Source organism: Rhinolophus sinicus, chromosome 15 (assembly GCF_057876585.1).
Source record: "Rhinolophus sinicus isolate RSI-liver-muscle chromosome 15, RSI-T2T, whole genome shotgun sequence".
Lineage (NCBI taxonomy): Eukaryota > Metazoa > Chordata > Mammalia > Chiroptera > Rhinolophidae > Rhinolophus > Rhinolophus sinicus.
The window spans coordinates 40138646-40154496 of NC_142515.1; the positions used below are offsets into that span (position 1 = coordinate 40138646).

The following is a 15851-nucleotide window of genomic DNA, read 5'->3' on the forward strand; positions in this document are numbered from 1 at the left end:
CTCTACTCTTCAGAGTAGCCAGCCCTCGGGGATGGGAGCCAGGCTAGACTTCTTGCAGTCTACCTCCAGCTAGGCAGCTAAGATCACCTTGGTCTTTAAGGAATAAACACACTTGTAGACGTCTCAAGTGTCCAACTATTTTCTTTCTCCTAAATGTGACATCACCACTCCCAGTAGGGAGAGGAGACTTCTTGATTAGGCAGTTACACTCTACCTGAGATAATCTGACCTACAAAGGACAAAGCAAATCGTCTGGGGTAAATAACCAGTTTCTGGAGAAAAAAAAATATTTATCTGGAAGCCTGAAGTAGTTTTAGTATTGGTACCATAGTCGGAAGGAATTCCATTCTGTGTCTGAATCAAAATCAAGTACAGGGTACCGTGTATGTTAACACACAGTCTGCTCCGTGTCTAAAGGTAGTTAATAAAGTAGTTAATAAGTTATTTAGTAGTCGAGATAATGTTTTCAGCCAAATTGTTTTTAGGAGATAAGGATTTCAAAGGAAATGGGACAATGAAAGAAATCAGTGAGATTCAAGAGTTAAGGATAATAGTTTTATGATACAAATTTCTGAGAAAGAGTATTATCTTGATTCTTTTCAAATGAGGAAACATACACACAGATATTTTAAATAGGATGACCCATTACTCTGCTTTCATAATTTTTTAATTATAAAACTACAGACCTTCATTATAGAAAATCGCCGTCGTTTCTTGAAATACCACCGACCACAGCACATCGATCAAAAACCTCTTTAGCCCTCCGCTCTATTCAATAGCTGGAGGAGACCCAGCGTGCTGATGTGCTAATACCGCCCACATGTTTTCAAACGATGTGTTTTGGCACTGACAGCCTATACAACTCATCACAGCCATTAGCAGACACTGGTCTCAGACACTGGCTGCTCAGTCCTGTTGGAGGGACCCCTGAGGAAGCTCAGTCTCACCTTTCACACCGAGATGCCGACCCTGTAAAGGCCAGGGCACCCCTGAACCAGAACAGGAAATGATCTGGTTCAGAGAAAGGCTAATTTCCCAACTGCTGGGTTTCTCTGCTGATTGCACAATTTTTTCCAATTTGGATTTGTTTCTTATCGTAACAATCACCTACCTCCCAAGTACAAAGGAGGGGTGGAAAGGGGACGGAGGAGGGAGAGGAAAATCTGGATGAGACAGAAATACTGGTACCGCTTGCTCTCGTGAACCAAAAGATGACTTATTTCAGCCCATTTCTCAGTGGAACAATCAGAGGGTTTGATATCAGGCTTTGGCAGACAATTGCACTGCATTATTTTTTAAAAAGTAGCTGCCAAAAGGCTCAAAAGTTGCCAAGTGTGTTAAGGCAAGGCCTCTGGCTTTCAACAACCTCCATCTGTCTCCTGCTGATTCTTTCAAACTGTGCATGTATTTGTTTCCTCAGGCTGCACCATGACTTGCTTACCTGTAGCTGCATGCGCCCATGCTTTAAACAGACATGACACAGGATTAGACAAATCCATCAATAAACGCACCTTCTCCCTCTCTACATATAATCCTGCCTCCGTGTCTCTCCCCACCAAATAACTTTGGAAAGGTGCTTTTTGTGTGTGTTTAAGGAAAACGGTCACTATTTATCCCATTCTCAACACCTACTTTGACGCAGTGGTGTTCAGCATCACAACAAATACATATGCAAGCCATCTCCTCTCACATCTAACCAGATGGGAAGAGAGACCTCTTGGAGCCTGGTTTGTTTTTTTTAAACAAGGCTCCTAAGACAGGTGCATACCTTTCGTCATCCATTTCCAAGCTGGACTCACTCTCGGAGAGCTGTCGACAGAGGGCTTCTCTTCTCTCCATCTCCCGCTGCAGCTTCCTCTGCAGCCTCAAGTTCTCTTCCCTCATGTGACGTTCCTCCTCCAGATACTGAGCCATTTTCTCTGAATCTGAAAAAGCAGAGTTCTCAGTGAAACCATATTCCATGCAATCATACTCAAATCTTAGGACATCCTACGCTGTAGACCAGGAACTACTGCGAGTCAGGAGTTCTCACTCTCCCACACGCAGATGAAATATGGATTTCAAGTCTACCTCAAGTACCAACGTTTCTCAACGATCTCCATTTAGGAAAAAATATAAAAAGCGATGTTGAGAGTTTTGGCACCTTCGCTTCCGCTTCCTTGCCTTCTAAAATGCGTTATGTGGAGCAGGATATGATGGAATGTAGCTAAGTCTGGACTTTGTATCTACCAGAGCTCCCTCTGGTGCTGGAGCTGAGAGGGGAGGGGGCCCAGCTGGGGAAACAGATTCAGCCCCTGGGCTCCCCGCTGGGCATGAATCCTGCTGCCCCTCAACTCCAGACACAGTGTGGTGAGTGTCCTATGGGCGCCTGTCACAACTGTTAGCACACCCACAGTGCACTGTGGTAGAGGCACACTGAGAACATGCTCGGTAACAGTTAGAGTTCTTTTTAAAACAACAGAAATTGACATAGTAAATAACTGTCACATTTCAAATAAGTCTAATTTGGGTGTGTATGACTCACGCACAGCCTTTCTGAGTTAGAGGGCAGGTAAAGACCTATATGCAGCCAGGCTCCTGGGATGGCGTCTTGCTTACGACAAATACCCCTTCGTAAGAGCTGTCCTATATGTCGAGGTCTGTACTACCACACTGGTCTCCCAGGCCGCAGTGGACTAGCCCCAGGGCAGAAGACAGACCCAGCCTGAGTCAGTCAGATTCTCTCTCTAAGGAATCTGAAATGTGGAAGTGACATCTTCATGAGGCTTTAGAATCGCCTTCTGCTGAGTTCCCTGGGTCATAAGCCCTGCCGTTCTGAGGTAATTCTGTGCAGGATTCTTGCACGGTCCAGCATCATTCCAGTAAAGTGGTATAACCTGACCTCCCTGCCCCTTTTCTGGTTTACCTCAGACAGAATCTGTTGTTACTAAGTAACCAAAATAACTTTAATACAAAACTCAGTGTCTACCCATCGTCCCGCTTCCTTCTTTTCCCTGTCTTAGCCAATGAACTTGGGAAAAATAAAGGTAGTATCTACTGCTCTTTTCTGAAAAAAATAGCTACACATTCAGAGCAGCCACGATCACGTCTAAGAGAGAGTCCTACAGTTACTGTTCCATATTACTAGCCCAGTCCAAATTTAAGAAGGAAGGAGCTGAATGTCACGTTGCACATGTCTCTCCCACAAACTCACCCTAGTTCAACTCCATCAAATTAGTTTCAGTTTTAAGCAACTCCATGAAGGTCTGGTGTTTTAGCAAATAACGACTTTTGGTGATAAATATTCAATGATTTCTGAGGCATCATCATTATAGAATACATAAAAGCTCTTGATTATCCTTATTTTAGAAATTCAAAGAAAACTATCCAAATTATTAAATACTTTATGTGCAGTAACACTAAATCCCTCAGTTGTTTTCACTATATCCAGAAACCCCGCTGTTTAATCCAAATGCAAAAAAATCCCTTTAATTGAAGGCATGCTGGGAAAATATTTACAAAGCACACTTTTAATATAAACGATTTAAATTATTTCATCCCAAATATGCAAGTGTGCAGAATTTGTCACTAGCTCTATAGGAAGCATTAGATTGACCTGTGGAGTACTTATTGTTTCTAGAACTAGAAGGGCAGCTATCAGAGCAAGTTGCCTTCCTTTTCCATAAATGGGAAAACTTTGCAGAACTGAGGATTCATAGAGGCTTCAAGAATAATCAGTTAACAGGAAACAGTGTCTTCCAAAGAAAATGGCAATCATTTAGCATCTGAGGAAATCAACAGGGGTTCCTTAAGCAATAATCTACAGACAACAAAGCCAGTCACCAGGAAAGATGGCTGGAAGACATCCTGGCAAGTGCAGCAATGAACTGAGAAGCCAGAGGCATAAAGAAGACACTAGGTCCAGCACCTCTGGTGTTACAGACCCAGGCACAGATGGCTGACACCATGGCATTCCTTGGCTGCCCTCTGCTGGCATACTGCCACATCTGATTTCAAGAGACTGGATTTACTCCTGAGTCAGCTCTGACCTTCTCTCACACAGAGCTCCCTAGGACTTAGGGGCCACAGCTTACATGTCCCCCATCTTCAGCCACCTTACAATATTTAGTCAAAGATAGCATCAACTAAGGATGACTTTCAGTCAGACTCTGAAGAGGTGTGGTTTCCAAATACTCCAAAGGTGGCCTGTACATTTGGCATTCCTTTTCGTGTTTATGGTTAGAAATTACCAATGCTCAGACGTCACCCCAAACCAACTAAATCAGAATGCCTGAGGATGAGACCTCTCTACTGGTATTTTAAAACTCCCCAGGAGATTCCAGTGCTTCACCAGAGTTGAGAACTACCAGGAGAGAGCTTCCAGTTCAGATATAGTCAGACTTGGAGGATAAGGATGAGGTAGATGGATGAGGAAAAGCCATTAGCTCATCCTCTAAACACAATCCGAACCAACTGTGAGCAGGTAAGTGCCACTTGCCACTCTTTGGATCAGTTTTCTCTGTCTTCACAAAATCAAAATGGCATTTAGGGATGCCGCTCTGTATCTGCAGTCCCTTCAAAGACCAAACAGTGCAGGAGGAAGGAAGGAGTGGGAATAAAAAATTCTCTCCAAATTTCCTCTAAAAACTTTTTCTAGGGCATAAGGCAAGTAGACATGAGAAAGAAAAGTGTGAACTGATGGCACTGGGAAGAGTTCAGAAAGGTGCTAAGAGACATCTGTCTGTCCAACACAGCAAAAACAAAAAAATCCTAAAATAACTAATATCTGACTGAGAACTCCTAATTTGTTTTCACGGAAGATACATAGTGGTTCTCAACCCAGGGTACACACCAGAGTTACCAACATTAAAAAAAAAATATGGGGGGTTGGGGGAGAGACCTGGGTGAGAAAGGGGAAGGGATTAAGAAGTACAAATTGGTAGTTACAAAAGAGTCATGGGGATTTAAGTACAGTATGGAGAATGTAGTCAATAATGTAATAACTACCATGCTTCCCCGAAAATAAGACCGGGTCTTATATTAAGGTTTGCTCCAAAAGACGCATTAGGGCTTATGTTCAGGGGATGTCATCCTGAAAAATCATGCTAGGGCTTATTTTCCGGTTAGGTCTAATTTTCGGGAAAACACAGTATGTATAGTGCCAGGTGAGTACTAGACTTTATCAGTGTATCACTTCATAAATTATATAAATGTTTAACCCCTACTATTGCTGTACACCTGAACCTAATATAATATTGAATGTCAACTATAATTTAAAAAAATAGTCACAGGGATATATAGTACAACATAGGGAATAGTCAATAATATTGTAATAACTATGCACCGTGTCAGATGGGTAATAAGACTTATAGGGGTTATCACTTTATATACCTTATAGAGGTATATATAAATGTCTAATTACTATGTTGATGTTGCTTTGTAGACCTAAAACTAAAACTTAAAAAAAAAAAAAAAAAAAAAAAAGATATATAGGGGAAAAAAATACAGAGGACCAGACTTAAGCCCTAGAGTAAGCCCAGAAACCTATATGGGGTTAACCAGAATAATGGACTCCCAAAGCTGTCCACATCCGAATCGCTGAAGCCTGTGAATATGTTATTTTACATGGCGAAAGGGATTTGGCAGAGATGATTAAAAGGTAAACACCCTGAGATGGAAACTTAACCTGGATTATCTGGCTTGGCCCAATGTAATCACAGGGCTCTTATAATGGGAAGGCAGGCAAGTCAGAGTGAAAAGGAGCCGTGTTAACAGAAGCAGAGGTGGGAGTGATGCCAGTGGAAGGAAGGGGCCAGGAGCCACAGAATGCAGGCATCCTCTAGAAGCTGGAAAAAGCAAGAAAACAGATTCTCCCATAGAACCTTTGGTAAGGAATCAGCCCAGCTGACACCTTGATTTTAGCCCAGTGAGACCTATTTTGAACTTCAGACCTGCAGAACTATATAGTATAAATTTGTGTTGTTTTAAGCCTTAAGTTTGTGGCCATTTGTTACAGCAGCAACAGGAAACTAGTACACTGTATTTTTAAAGGTTCCAAGGATGCTCTTAATGCACCATCCCAGGTACACTACTGGACAAGAACTTGCAATAAATTTTAGAAAAGAAAACAGATAAAAAAACCACTGAAATTTTAAATGTACGTTCCATTTGACTCAGTAAATCCACTTCCTGGAATTTATCCCGAAAGTGTTCTTGCACAATTATCAGATGTGCATACAGACATTCATTGTGTTTGCAGCATCACAACCAAAAAGGGTCCATTGATATGGATCTAGTTAACTAAATTATGGTATAACCTACAATCATATACTAATGCAGCCTTCAGCACAGTGAGTAAAGCAGCTCTACAGATACTGACAAGGAAAAATTACAAGATATAATAAATGAAAATAGAAAAATACAAAAGAACATGCTCAGTGTACTACTATTTGTATAAAAGAAGTTTATACACACACATACATATGTCTGGAAGAATATATAAAAAACGTGTAATTATAAGAATTAGGTGGTTGGTGAGAAGGAGACTTATTTTTTTCCTGCATACTTTTCACTATATTACCTATTCAAATAAATCTGAGCAGCCTAAAAGCAGAAATAGGAGCGCACCAAGCAAATGCACAATGACCTCATCAAGTATTCAGAAATCTAGTTTCTCTGATTTCCAGCTCAACAGCTTGACCTTTTCCAAAATAATAAGTATAAATTTCAAAAACATCTATTCTTCAGGTACCATGAACAAATGTTAGCTGAGGCTAAAATTCAGTAGTAAGGAAAAATAAACTCTACTGTCTGCCTTAATGCCCCAAATGTACACTGAGGTCTCCTGCAGTATTTGAGTTAGCGTAATCCTAGATATGAACGCAGGGGAGAAGATTAAAAATATTACCTGTAACTCTGGACACTCTTGAAATTATTTGAATTATTTTCTATTAAGTATGCTAAACTATTTGCCCTGCCCTACTACAATATTTTCTAGAGATAATCTATTTCAGGATGACAGATAAGACTTATATAAACATGTACTGGTAATGAAATACAATATGAATTTGATTAATGTGAATTAAATGGTAAATATCGGTAAACCCTGTATTTGGTAAATGGATGAATTCTGCACATGGACCAGTGAAACCAGAGGCTACGTACGCTGTAACTGAGCAGCCCTCAGCTGCTTCTTCAGCCTCTCCACTTCATTCTTTAAAAACCTGATGTGGCGCATCATGTTTTCTGGAGAGTCGATCTCCATGGAGATGTCTCTAGGTGATGGGGGAGCGGACACCGGCTGGTCTAACTTCTCCTGCAGGATTCTTTACCGAAAAGAAAAATTCCAACAATTAAAATCAGTTTGTTTTTAAAAGACAAAACATACTAGCCGGAGGGTTTGTTTATTAATAGCAAGCTCCTGTACATCAACAGGATGAATTATAGGGTTGCTTATCTCCTCTGCCTATTTCACATGAACTTCTGGTCACCGTTACCTGGTTGGATTCAGGTCAAAGGACAGAGCTGAAGGATTCACCACCTTTTTTTCTTTTCAATGGCCACTGGTAATTAAGCATTACTGAAAAAATCTCTAACATTCGCTTCTGATTAGTATGTCTGGCATACAGTAGTCACTCAGAATTATCAGCTAACTAAATGTTTGACATGTTGGTTGAGGGCATGGAGATACTAAAGGGATTTCACTCTCTTAATGCTTCCATTTGAAACTTAAGAACTTTATACTATGAAACCTCTGTGGAGAGTGGTGTAACATAGAGACTCGACTTCTAAAATTCCCTCCTGAGAAGCCAATCCTGAGGGTCTGGCAAACTGGACAGGAGGCCCTTTGCTTCTGGCCATAGCAAAAGATAAAAAGTTCAAAACAAAACAAAAATTATTGGGTTAATAATTGGTAGTGCCACCTTTCCATCAATTATCGTTAGCTTGAATCACAAAACTGCTTATTTATATTCAACAGCTTTTGACTTAACAAAATGCCAATTTCATATCGCTCAATGCATTCTGCAAAGGAAGACTGATAATATAATGTGTTTCCCCCAAAATAAGACCTAGCCGGACCATCAGCTCTAATGCGTCTTTTGGAGCAAAAATTAATATAAGACCCGGTCTTATTTTAGTATAAGACTGGGTATGATATGATGTAATATAATAACCGGTCTTATTTTACTATAAAAATGGGTCTTATATAATATAATACCCCCGGGTCTTATATTAATTTTTGCTCCAAAAGACGCATTAGAGCTGATGGTCCGGCTAGGTCTTATTTTCGGGGAAACATGGTAAAACCTCAACCGCATTCTGCAAAGGAAGATTGAATGGCAACAGATCTCCATGCCCCCTTTTCCAGGTTGCTGGGGTTTTTGGTTTTGTTTTATTTTTCACTTTTTACCTTTGAGTCTGCCCAAGGGCACACTGTGAATTAGGCCTATCCTTGTTGAGCAAACTAGAAGGTTAAATGTTGGAATGGTCCCTACATTTATTACATTGAATAATTTTTCATAATTCAATTTATTACTGATTCAACTACAGCTTGAATATTTCCCTGTAGATATACTTCTAATTTTCACTTTTCTGAAAGCCTGTGGTTATGTCTCCATTTTGCAAGTCTTGATATGAGCTCAGTAATTTACGGATGTTCATCCAAACCAAATTCTTATGGCAAAAGGACTCTGGTTAGTAAACAAAAGATGGTGAAGTATATTAATTAACATTTTCAAGAAACTGCCATTCTACACCCATACAAACACTCTACATACAGAACTCCCTGCCATCCTTCAAGCCCTGCTCCAAGCACCTCAAAGTATACAATACTTAAAAATCAGGGCCTGACAGTATCATGCAGAGGGGGTTCAAGAAATGTTTGCTATTGTCACATCCACGTACATACACTTAACACTAACCTTAAATATGTCCAAGTATTTCTTTAGAGCAAGTTTTAAAACAGATAACTGTTCTATTACAATCTCAACCTTCCTAATTAAGTATATTCCAGAGATGTGTAATAATTAACGGTACATAGTATGTATGTTAAGCATTTTAGAAAACAACTGGGAAAGCCAGTTCAATAAGGTAAAAAGTTGAAACTACAACCATAGCACCTTGCTAATTTCTTCATAGCCTTGAGCACCAAATGAAAAGACATCTTACTGCGACAGTAAGAGGGAAGTATAAAGAGGTGACCAACATGAAAATAGCTCAGGTTTCAACATTTTTTTTTCATTTGCCAAATTAAAATGATGTGCATCAACCAAGGAATTAAATGTCCCATTGTTATTCTCCAATGGATGCACAGCCAGAATTGTACCCTAGCCACATACGCACACCCCATACTGAACAGCAAGACTAAACAAACCGCTTTTCAGCTTCCAGTTTATCCATCCTTTTCCAGAGACGATTAACTAGTGCCTCTTGTTCTTGCTCCAAAGTATTTTCAAGGTCGATCTTCTCTCGTCTCAACTAGAGGAAGGAAAAAAATTTTTACTGAGAATAATAGGCCACTTAAACTTTGTTAATTAGATTTCTCGATTGGATCAATAGGACACCGTTACTTGGAGAAAACTGCAAAAAAATGGCCAATTTTCTGGCACAGACAAGGTAAGTTCATCTAATTCTTAAACTTTAATTGAGGAACCCAAGACAGTTTCATTCTTTGATGTTAAAGCTTAATTGCTGTCTAGTACATAGCTTATTTCAGCATTTTTTCAAGGCACATGGAAAGTTTTCCTTAAACAGGGCTTGGGAGAGTTCTGCTTACTGGTCTGCTTACTTACTTGTCTGGGTTTGTCCCCCCAGCCCTGCATGTAGTTCACCGTTTAGCCAAAAAGTTTATATTACCATTTATATAAATAACTCAAACACCTAAAGACAATTCTACATACTAGTTAATGGATGCACATAAATATGCCCTAAGATATAAAAACATGTACAAAGTGATGAACACAAAATTCACAATACTGGTTACCTCTGGGGAGGTAGGGAAGAAGGTAAATTAGATTTGAGGGAAGGTATACAGTTGTGGAGAGAACCCTAAACTGCATTCATAAAAAGAAGCAAACATGGAAAAAAATTATTTAATCAATCAATACTGAGAAATGCAAAAAATGACAACAATGCCAGACACTGGTTAACGGGGATGTAGCGGGAAACCAAGGAGTCCGACATTTCTGCCCTGGTGGAACTTACATTTTAGTGGGGTCAAGACAGTAAATGAAACAAATAAGTTTTCTACTTTGTAGAAAAGAAGGCTGGTAAGAAGGAAAGAAAGTACAATGATAAACAGACTTCACAGTGATGGGTGGAGGAAATGTGTTACAGCATTCTTTGTACTTACCTGTATGTTTGAGACATTAAATAATTTTAACAGGAATTTTTTTAAAAAAGAGAAAAAGGCTATGTTACTGCCCCTATGCTGTCCCTTCAACCAACAGCAATTCACCTTTTCAATCACTGAGTCAACAAATTATTTTTGATTGCACAGCTGCAAAAATGCCACAGTGGCAGATTTCACATTTCCTTAGCAGGTCACAGAGGAGAGTTCCTCATTGATCAAAGATCCTTCCTTGTATATACAGTAAAGGGAGACCCATACCATACAACCAAAGCAGACTTTCTTGAGCAAGTGAATGAACCCAGATCACAGAGTCCACTGAAAATACAGTTTCAAAGCGTTTTCTTTGCATGGGGGGCGGGAGGAAGTCATAGTAAGTTAGAAGTATTTTGTGCTGCGAAGTTGGAAACAGGCTCACACACAAATACTCCTCAGAATGTTAAGCAGTTCCTACCTGCAGCAACGAGGAGTAACCCTGGAAAGCCTCATAGAACCCCTATAAAACGTAGTGACTCTCTGTGCTGACATTTTTGGCCAAGCTTTGACGTATAGTTCAGAACCATTTTTTTTTTAAGAAACAAAAGTCCGAGGAGCCTTTTAAGGACCCAGTTTCCGTGTTTAACTGAAAGCAATATAGAGGTACTTGGGAGGCAAGGAAAAATTCAAGCAAGGCTTAATTCTGTAGTAGAGAAAACTATGCCCAATTCCTTTTCATTTTAGTCATCATGCATAATGCAATCAATAACTCTGAAAAGCAAAATCAAGGCAAAGCTGTCTTTGCCCGTGGATAACTTACTAGGCGTGTGGCTCTGAGTAGGTGCTCAGCTGCTGAGAGCCTCAACATCCTCACGTATGAAGTGTGAAGGTTGGCCTACATGACTTCCCTTTCAGAGCTACCCCTTCTATCACTCATTCTCTGTCAGGCTCAAGATGGCAGTCTTCAGTCTGAGTTGACTCAATCACAGAGTTTTAGAGCTAGAAGCAGCAAGACAAACCGTCTAAATCCACCTTTTCATTTCAGAGCTGAAGAAGCCACAGACTGGCCTGGGGGATGATAGGACTGAGGCAAAGCGATACCACCAGGATAGGAATGGAAATCACACACCATGATGGCCAAAAGGGCTGGATCCCGTCCAACCCACAAGAAGATCTTAAGGGAAAAGTAGGATTTGGGGAAAATTATGCTATGGTTTGTGAACCCATCTCCTTTGTGGATAATTTGTCAAAGAGTATGAGAAAATACATTGGAGAGCAGGAGAAATAAGGGGTGAAAACGTACACGAATCTGTTACTTTTGGGCACCAGCTATCAATTTATTGCCCACTTGAGCAAATCAAGGCTTCCTGGGGGTGAAATTTGGGTTTGCTGTACCAATTTGCTCTCATTCATTTCCGTGAAGCAGGCTCAGCAGCTTAGATTTGGGTGTTTCATTTCATAGGCTGGCAGTGCTATAGGAGTCTGTATTATTGTTAGCCTTAGAAACAGCAGGGTTTCCTGTCTTTTCAGTTTTAAAAATCTCAGCTTTTCAGCATCATTGAGGAGTTCTCATGGACATTAAAAAGCAGAGAAGTTAAAGGAAATGGTATTATTTATGATTATGATGAATTCCCCCTTAAATTCATCATCAGAGTTGCCCTTCCACCTCCTCTCCACTTAATTCCACAACCCCAATGTGTATATATATATATATATATATATATATATATATATATATATATATATACATTTAGAGCCAAAGTGTTCACATCACTTCTGCCAATTCAGACAGAAGTAGATTTTCAGTGAGTACATTCTCCTCATATTGAACAATCCTCGAATCTGGCAGCATATGTTAAGTTTACAAGGTAGCAAGTCAAAAATTTATGCTTGAATTGAAAACATCAGCCCAGTGACATATTGCTTTCATTAGACTGGTCTCTATCTGCAATATTCTCCCCTATGTCCTTCCTAATAATATCTGATCAATTTTTAAATTCAGTGTTCATGCAACAGGCATCTATCTGCTCATTCACTATCAAACATCTAATTCTCAGGCTAACCTGAGCCCCTTCTCACTGCTTATTCTGCGAGTACCCAGCACCAATGGGTATAGCTGATGTGTAGAATATATTCATTTGAAAGGCTGCTTTGTAATTAAGTCAGTTCAATGGACTGCCAAATTCTTCTCTTCAGTACCTCTCCTTCTCATTACAGGTTAATTAACGTCAGACCAAGAGTCCTTAGTATGCTCCAGAAATATATAGTTTCTTTGATGGATAAGCTTAGTATATACAAATACAGCTGGCTCACTTGAATTCACAGCCTGTCCTAGCTGCGTATCCTCAGTGGGTAGATACCACCAGCAAAAAAGCAGAACAGGTAGGGGCCAGCCAAGAGATGGCTCCCAATACGACGATTTCCGTCTCGGGGTAGCCTTTTTCCATTTAAACAGAACTAGGAGACTGGGATGGAGGTGGAGGTGGGGTAAAGGAATGCTTGGAAAAAAGCCTGAGAACCTGAGCCTAACCACTGTACTCCACCATAGACTTCTGAAAGGTTTTAGTGGATCTTCTCCATCTATTTTGAAAAGTGTTAATCTACCATAATACCATCACTTCTACGGGAATATATATTTTGAACTGCAAATATTCAACTTAAAAAACAAATGTAGGGGTGGTGGGATGGATAAAAAGGGGAAGGGATTAAGATGTACAAATGGTCACCTATAAAACCAGTCATGGGGATGTAAACAATAGCATACGGCATAGAGTCAATAATATTATAATAACCATGTGTGGTGTCAGATGGGTGTACTAGGCATAGTGTAATCACTGCGTAAATTATATAAATGTCTAATCACTATGTTATACACCCGATACTAACAGAATATTGTATGTCAACTGTAACTGAACAATAAAAAAGAGGGGCGGCTGGTTAGGTCAGTTGGGTAGAGCGCGGTGCTCTTAACAAGGTTGCCGGTTCAATCCCCACATGGGCCACTGTGAGCTGTGCCCTACACAACTAGATTGAAACAACTACTTGTTGTTGACTTGGAGCTGATGGGTCCTGGAAAAACACACTTAAGATTTAAATATTAAAAAAATAAATAAAATTTTAAAACCAAAACAAATTTTGGAAGGCGGCCCATTACAACTAATCCAAGATAAAAAAAAGAGCGCGAAAAGCCCATGAAACAAGGGCTACGATATAAACATAACATAAACACAAAGTTTGTTACAACATATAGAAAAAAGCACTTAGAATGATAAGGGGTGTACCTGATGTTCAACAAAAGAAACAGCAGAGTACTCTCTAGGACCTACATTAACCAAACTCTTAGTTGGCTTATTTATTGATTGATTTATTTAAAAAAGAGGCAAATCCAAAGAAAACAAGTGAGTGATGGGGATTAATACAACAATCCCCAAAGCCTTCCAGGTCAGGTAGTATCTAAAGGCTAGTAGCAGTTCAGCCCAATTTCCTATCAATTTATTATGTAATACCATAGCTATACAAAGCAGTGACTCTGGGTATATCAGAATCATCTAGGAAAATAAAAAGCACAACATTAAGAAAATGGCTAAATCAAAGTCAGAGAAATGAACACAGTTTTTGCAATGGCATGAATGTTTGTGCCCTACCACCGCAATTCATATGCGGAAGCCTACATGCACAATGTGAAGTGATGATGGTATTTGGAGGTGGGGCCTTTGGAAGGTAATTAGGTTTAGTGGATGTCATGAGGGCGGGGCCCATGATGATGGGATTAGTGTCCCTACTTAGAGGCAGGAGAGACCTTGCTGCTTGCTGCCATGTGCCATGTGAGGACATAAGAAGTAGGTAGCCTAGAACCCTGAAAAGAGCCCTCACCAGAACTCCATCAAGCTGGCACCCGATGTCAGACTCCCAGCCTCTGGAACTGTGGGAAATAAATTTCTGTTGTTCATAAGCCAGTCTTATTTGTTATAGCAGCCCAAATGGTCTAAGACAGTCTGTTTCTAGTAGAACAGTGACAATAAAAGCTCCTACCTTATTTCATCCTACTTCTCCAATATGTCTGAGTTAATCAAGGTTTTACATATACAGTAAGTCCTCACTTTACATTACTGATAGGTTCTGTGACTTTAAATGAAACAATGTATAACCAAAACAATTTTACCATAGGCTAATTGACATAAACAAAGGTTAAGTTCCTACAGCAGTTCATCAACACTGTAAAGAAATGACGCTAATCGCGGACCTGCTGTACATAGGAAAGAAGTGACTAATAGGATTCATGAGGGAGCTATTAAAATATATCAATTGACATGAAAAGAGCCGAGAACAATGCACAATGGTCCTTGCTCCATGGCAAAGCCTTCACAAATTAAAGCAAAAGAGACAAATAAAGTAAAACTTAAAACACTACCTCTGTTGGCATCTGTTCAGGCAATCAGTGGAATTTTGCTGAGCCCTGGCAATTCTCCTCCTAGGCTGGAAGACATCTGACCCTTGCCTTCTGGAAAATTTTTTTTTTTTTAAAGAAATTGAGCAGCCAATTTGTGTTACAGACGAGTTAAGACAGGTGTTCATAGACCACAGAGCCCCCAAGGTACCTATTCGATTAATCAAGCTGAGGCTGTTTTCAGAATTAAAAACAAGTTCTAGGTCATCACTATAGCTTGTGCAATGCTGAGCACAGAAAGAGCCAAGGTAAGTTTGTTAGTGAAGAGCAAAAGAAACAGAGGAGGACGGTCACTTTCAAGCGTAGATCAAAAATTACAGTTGAAATTTATCTATGTCCCTCAGAAATATACTGAGAAAAAACTGCAAAAAATCATAAAGAACTATATAAATAAGAGATAAATAGGGCTGTCCCTTGGGTGAAAAGTAATACTTTATTACTTTTAATAAAAAAATAAAAGTAATACTTTTATTACTTTTAGTGATCCTTTATCTTTGTACCTTTTCCTGACCCCAGCCAATTTTTTAAAGAACATTTACTAATTTTAGTAAAAAATTTAAAGACACCTAATCCTAAAAAAATGACTATTTCCTAATATAATTTAATAGTATATCCGTTAATTTAGGATGTTAATTTACATATGTAAAATACAGAATGAGCCAATAAACTGTCAGAGGATAAATGATAGTAAAGGCTTAGCTATCTGGAGGACTCAGAGAATTTTCCAGATAGCCCAAAGTTAACCTTCTTTTACCGCAGCTTACAACTGCTTTCTTCTTAAAAATTGTCTTCCTATAAAAATTAGAGTTGTATTTTGAAATGGATATTACCTCACGACATTAATATCTCATTAATATTAATATGTGAAAACGACACTCTTTCATAGTTTTCCAGCTCAATACATTTTGCTTTTGTTCAATGATACTGAGAAATGAAAGCCTTTATGAAAGAGAGACACATATAATCACCCAGATTTATATGGTTTCTGGACTTACGTTTTCATCACTTGGACATCAGCACAATAGTATATAAATATGTACACTGGGTTTATAATTCTAAGGGATTCTTTTACCAAATAATTACCATTGGTGGAAAGCAGGT

The 15851-nt window shown here is 39.4% G+C and overlaps 1 protein-coding gene across 1 annotated transcript in view; it reads right to left on the bottom strand.

Annotated features, from left to right (window-relative positions):
• CCDC6 (coiled-coil domain containing 6) overlaps positions 1–15851 on the bottom strand; it is a 109142-nt gene that overhangs the window by 15433 nt on the left and 77858 nt on the right. Inside the window, exons 4-6 of the mRNA XM_019731822.3 lie at positions 9353–9456; positions 7144–7304; positions 1769–1925 (exon numbers count right to left, since the gene is read on the bottom strand). Of these exons, the coding sequence (XP_019587381.2) occupies positions 1769–1925; positions 7144–7304; positions 9353–9456 (422 nt within the window). The remainder of the gene's footprint in view (positions 1–1768; positions 1926–7143; positions 7305–9352; positions 9457–15851) is intronic.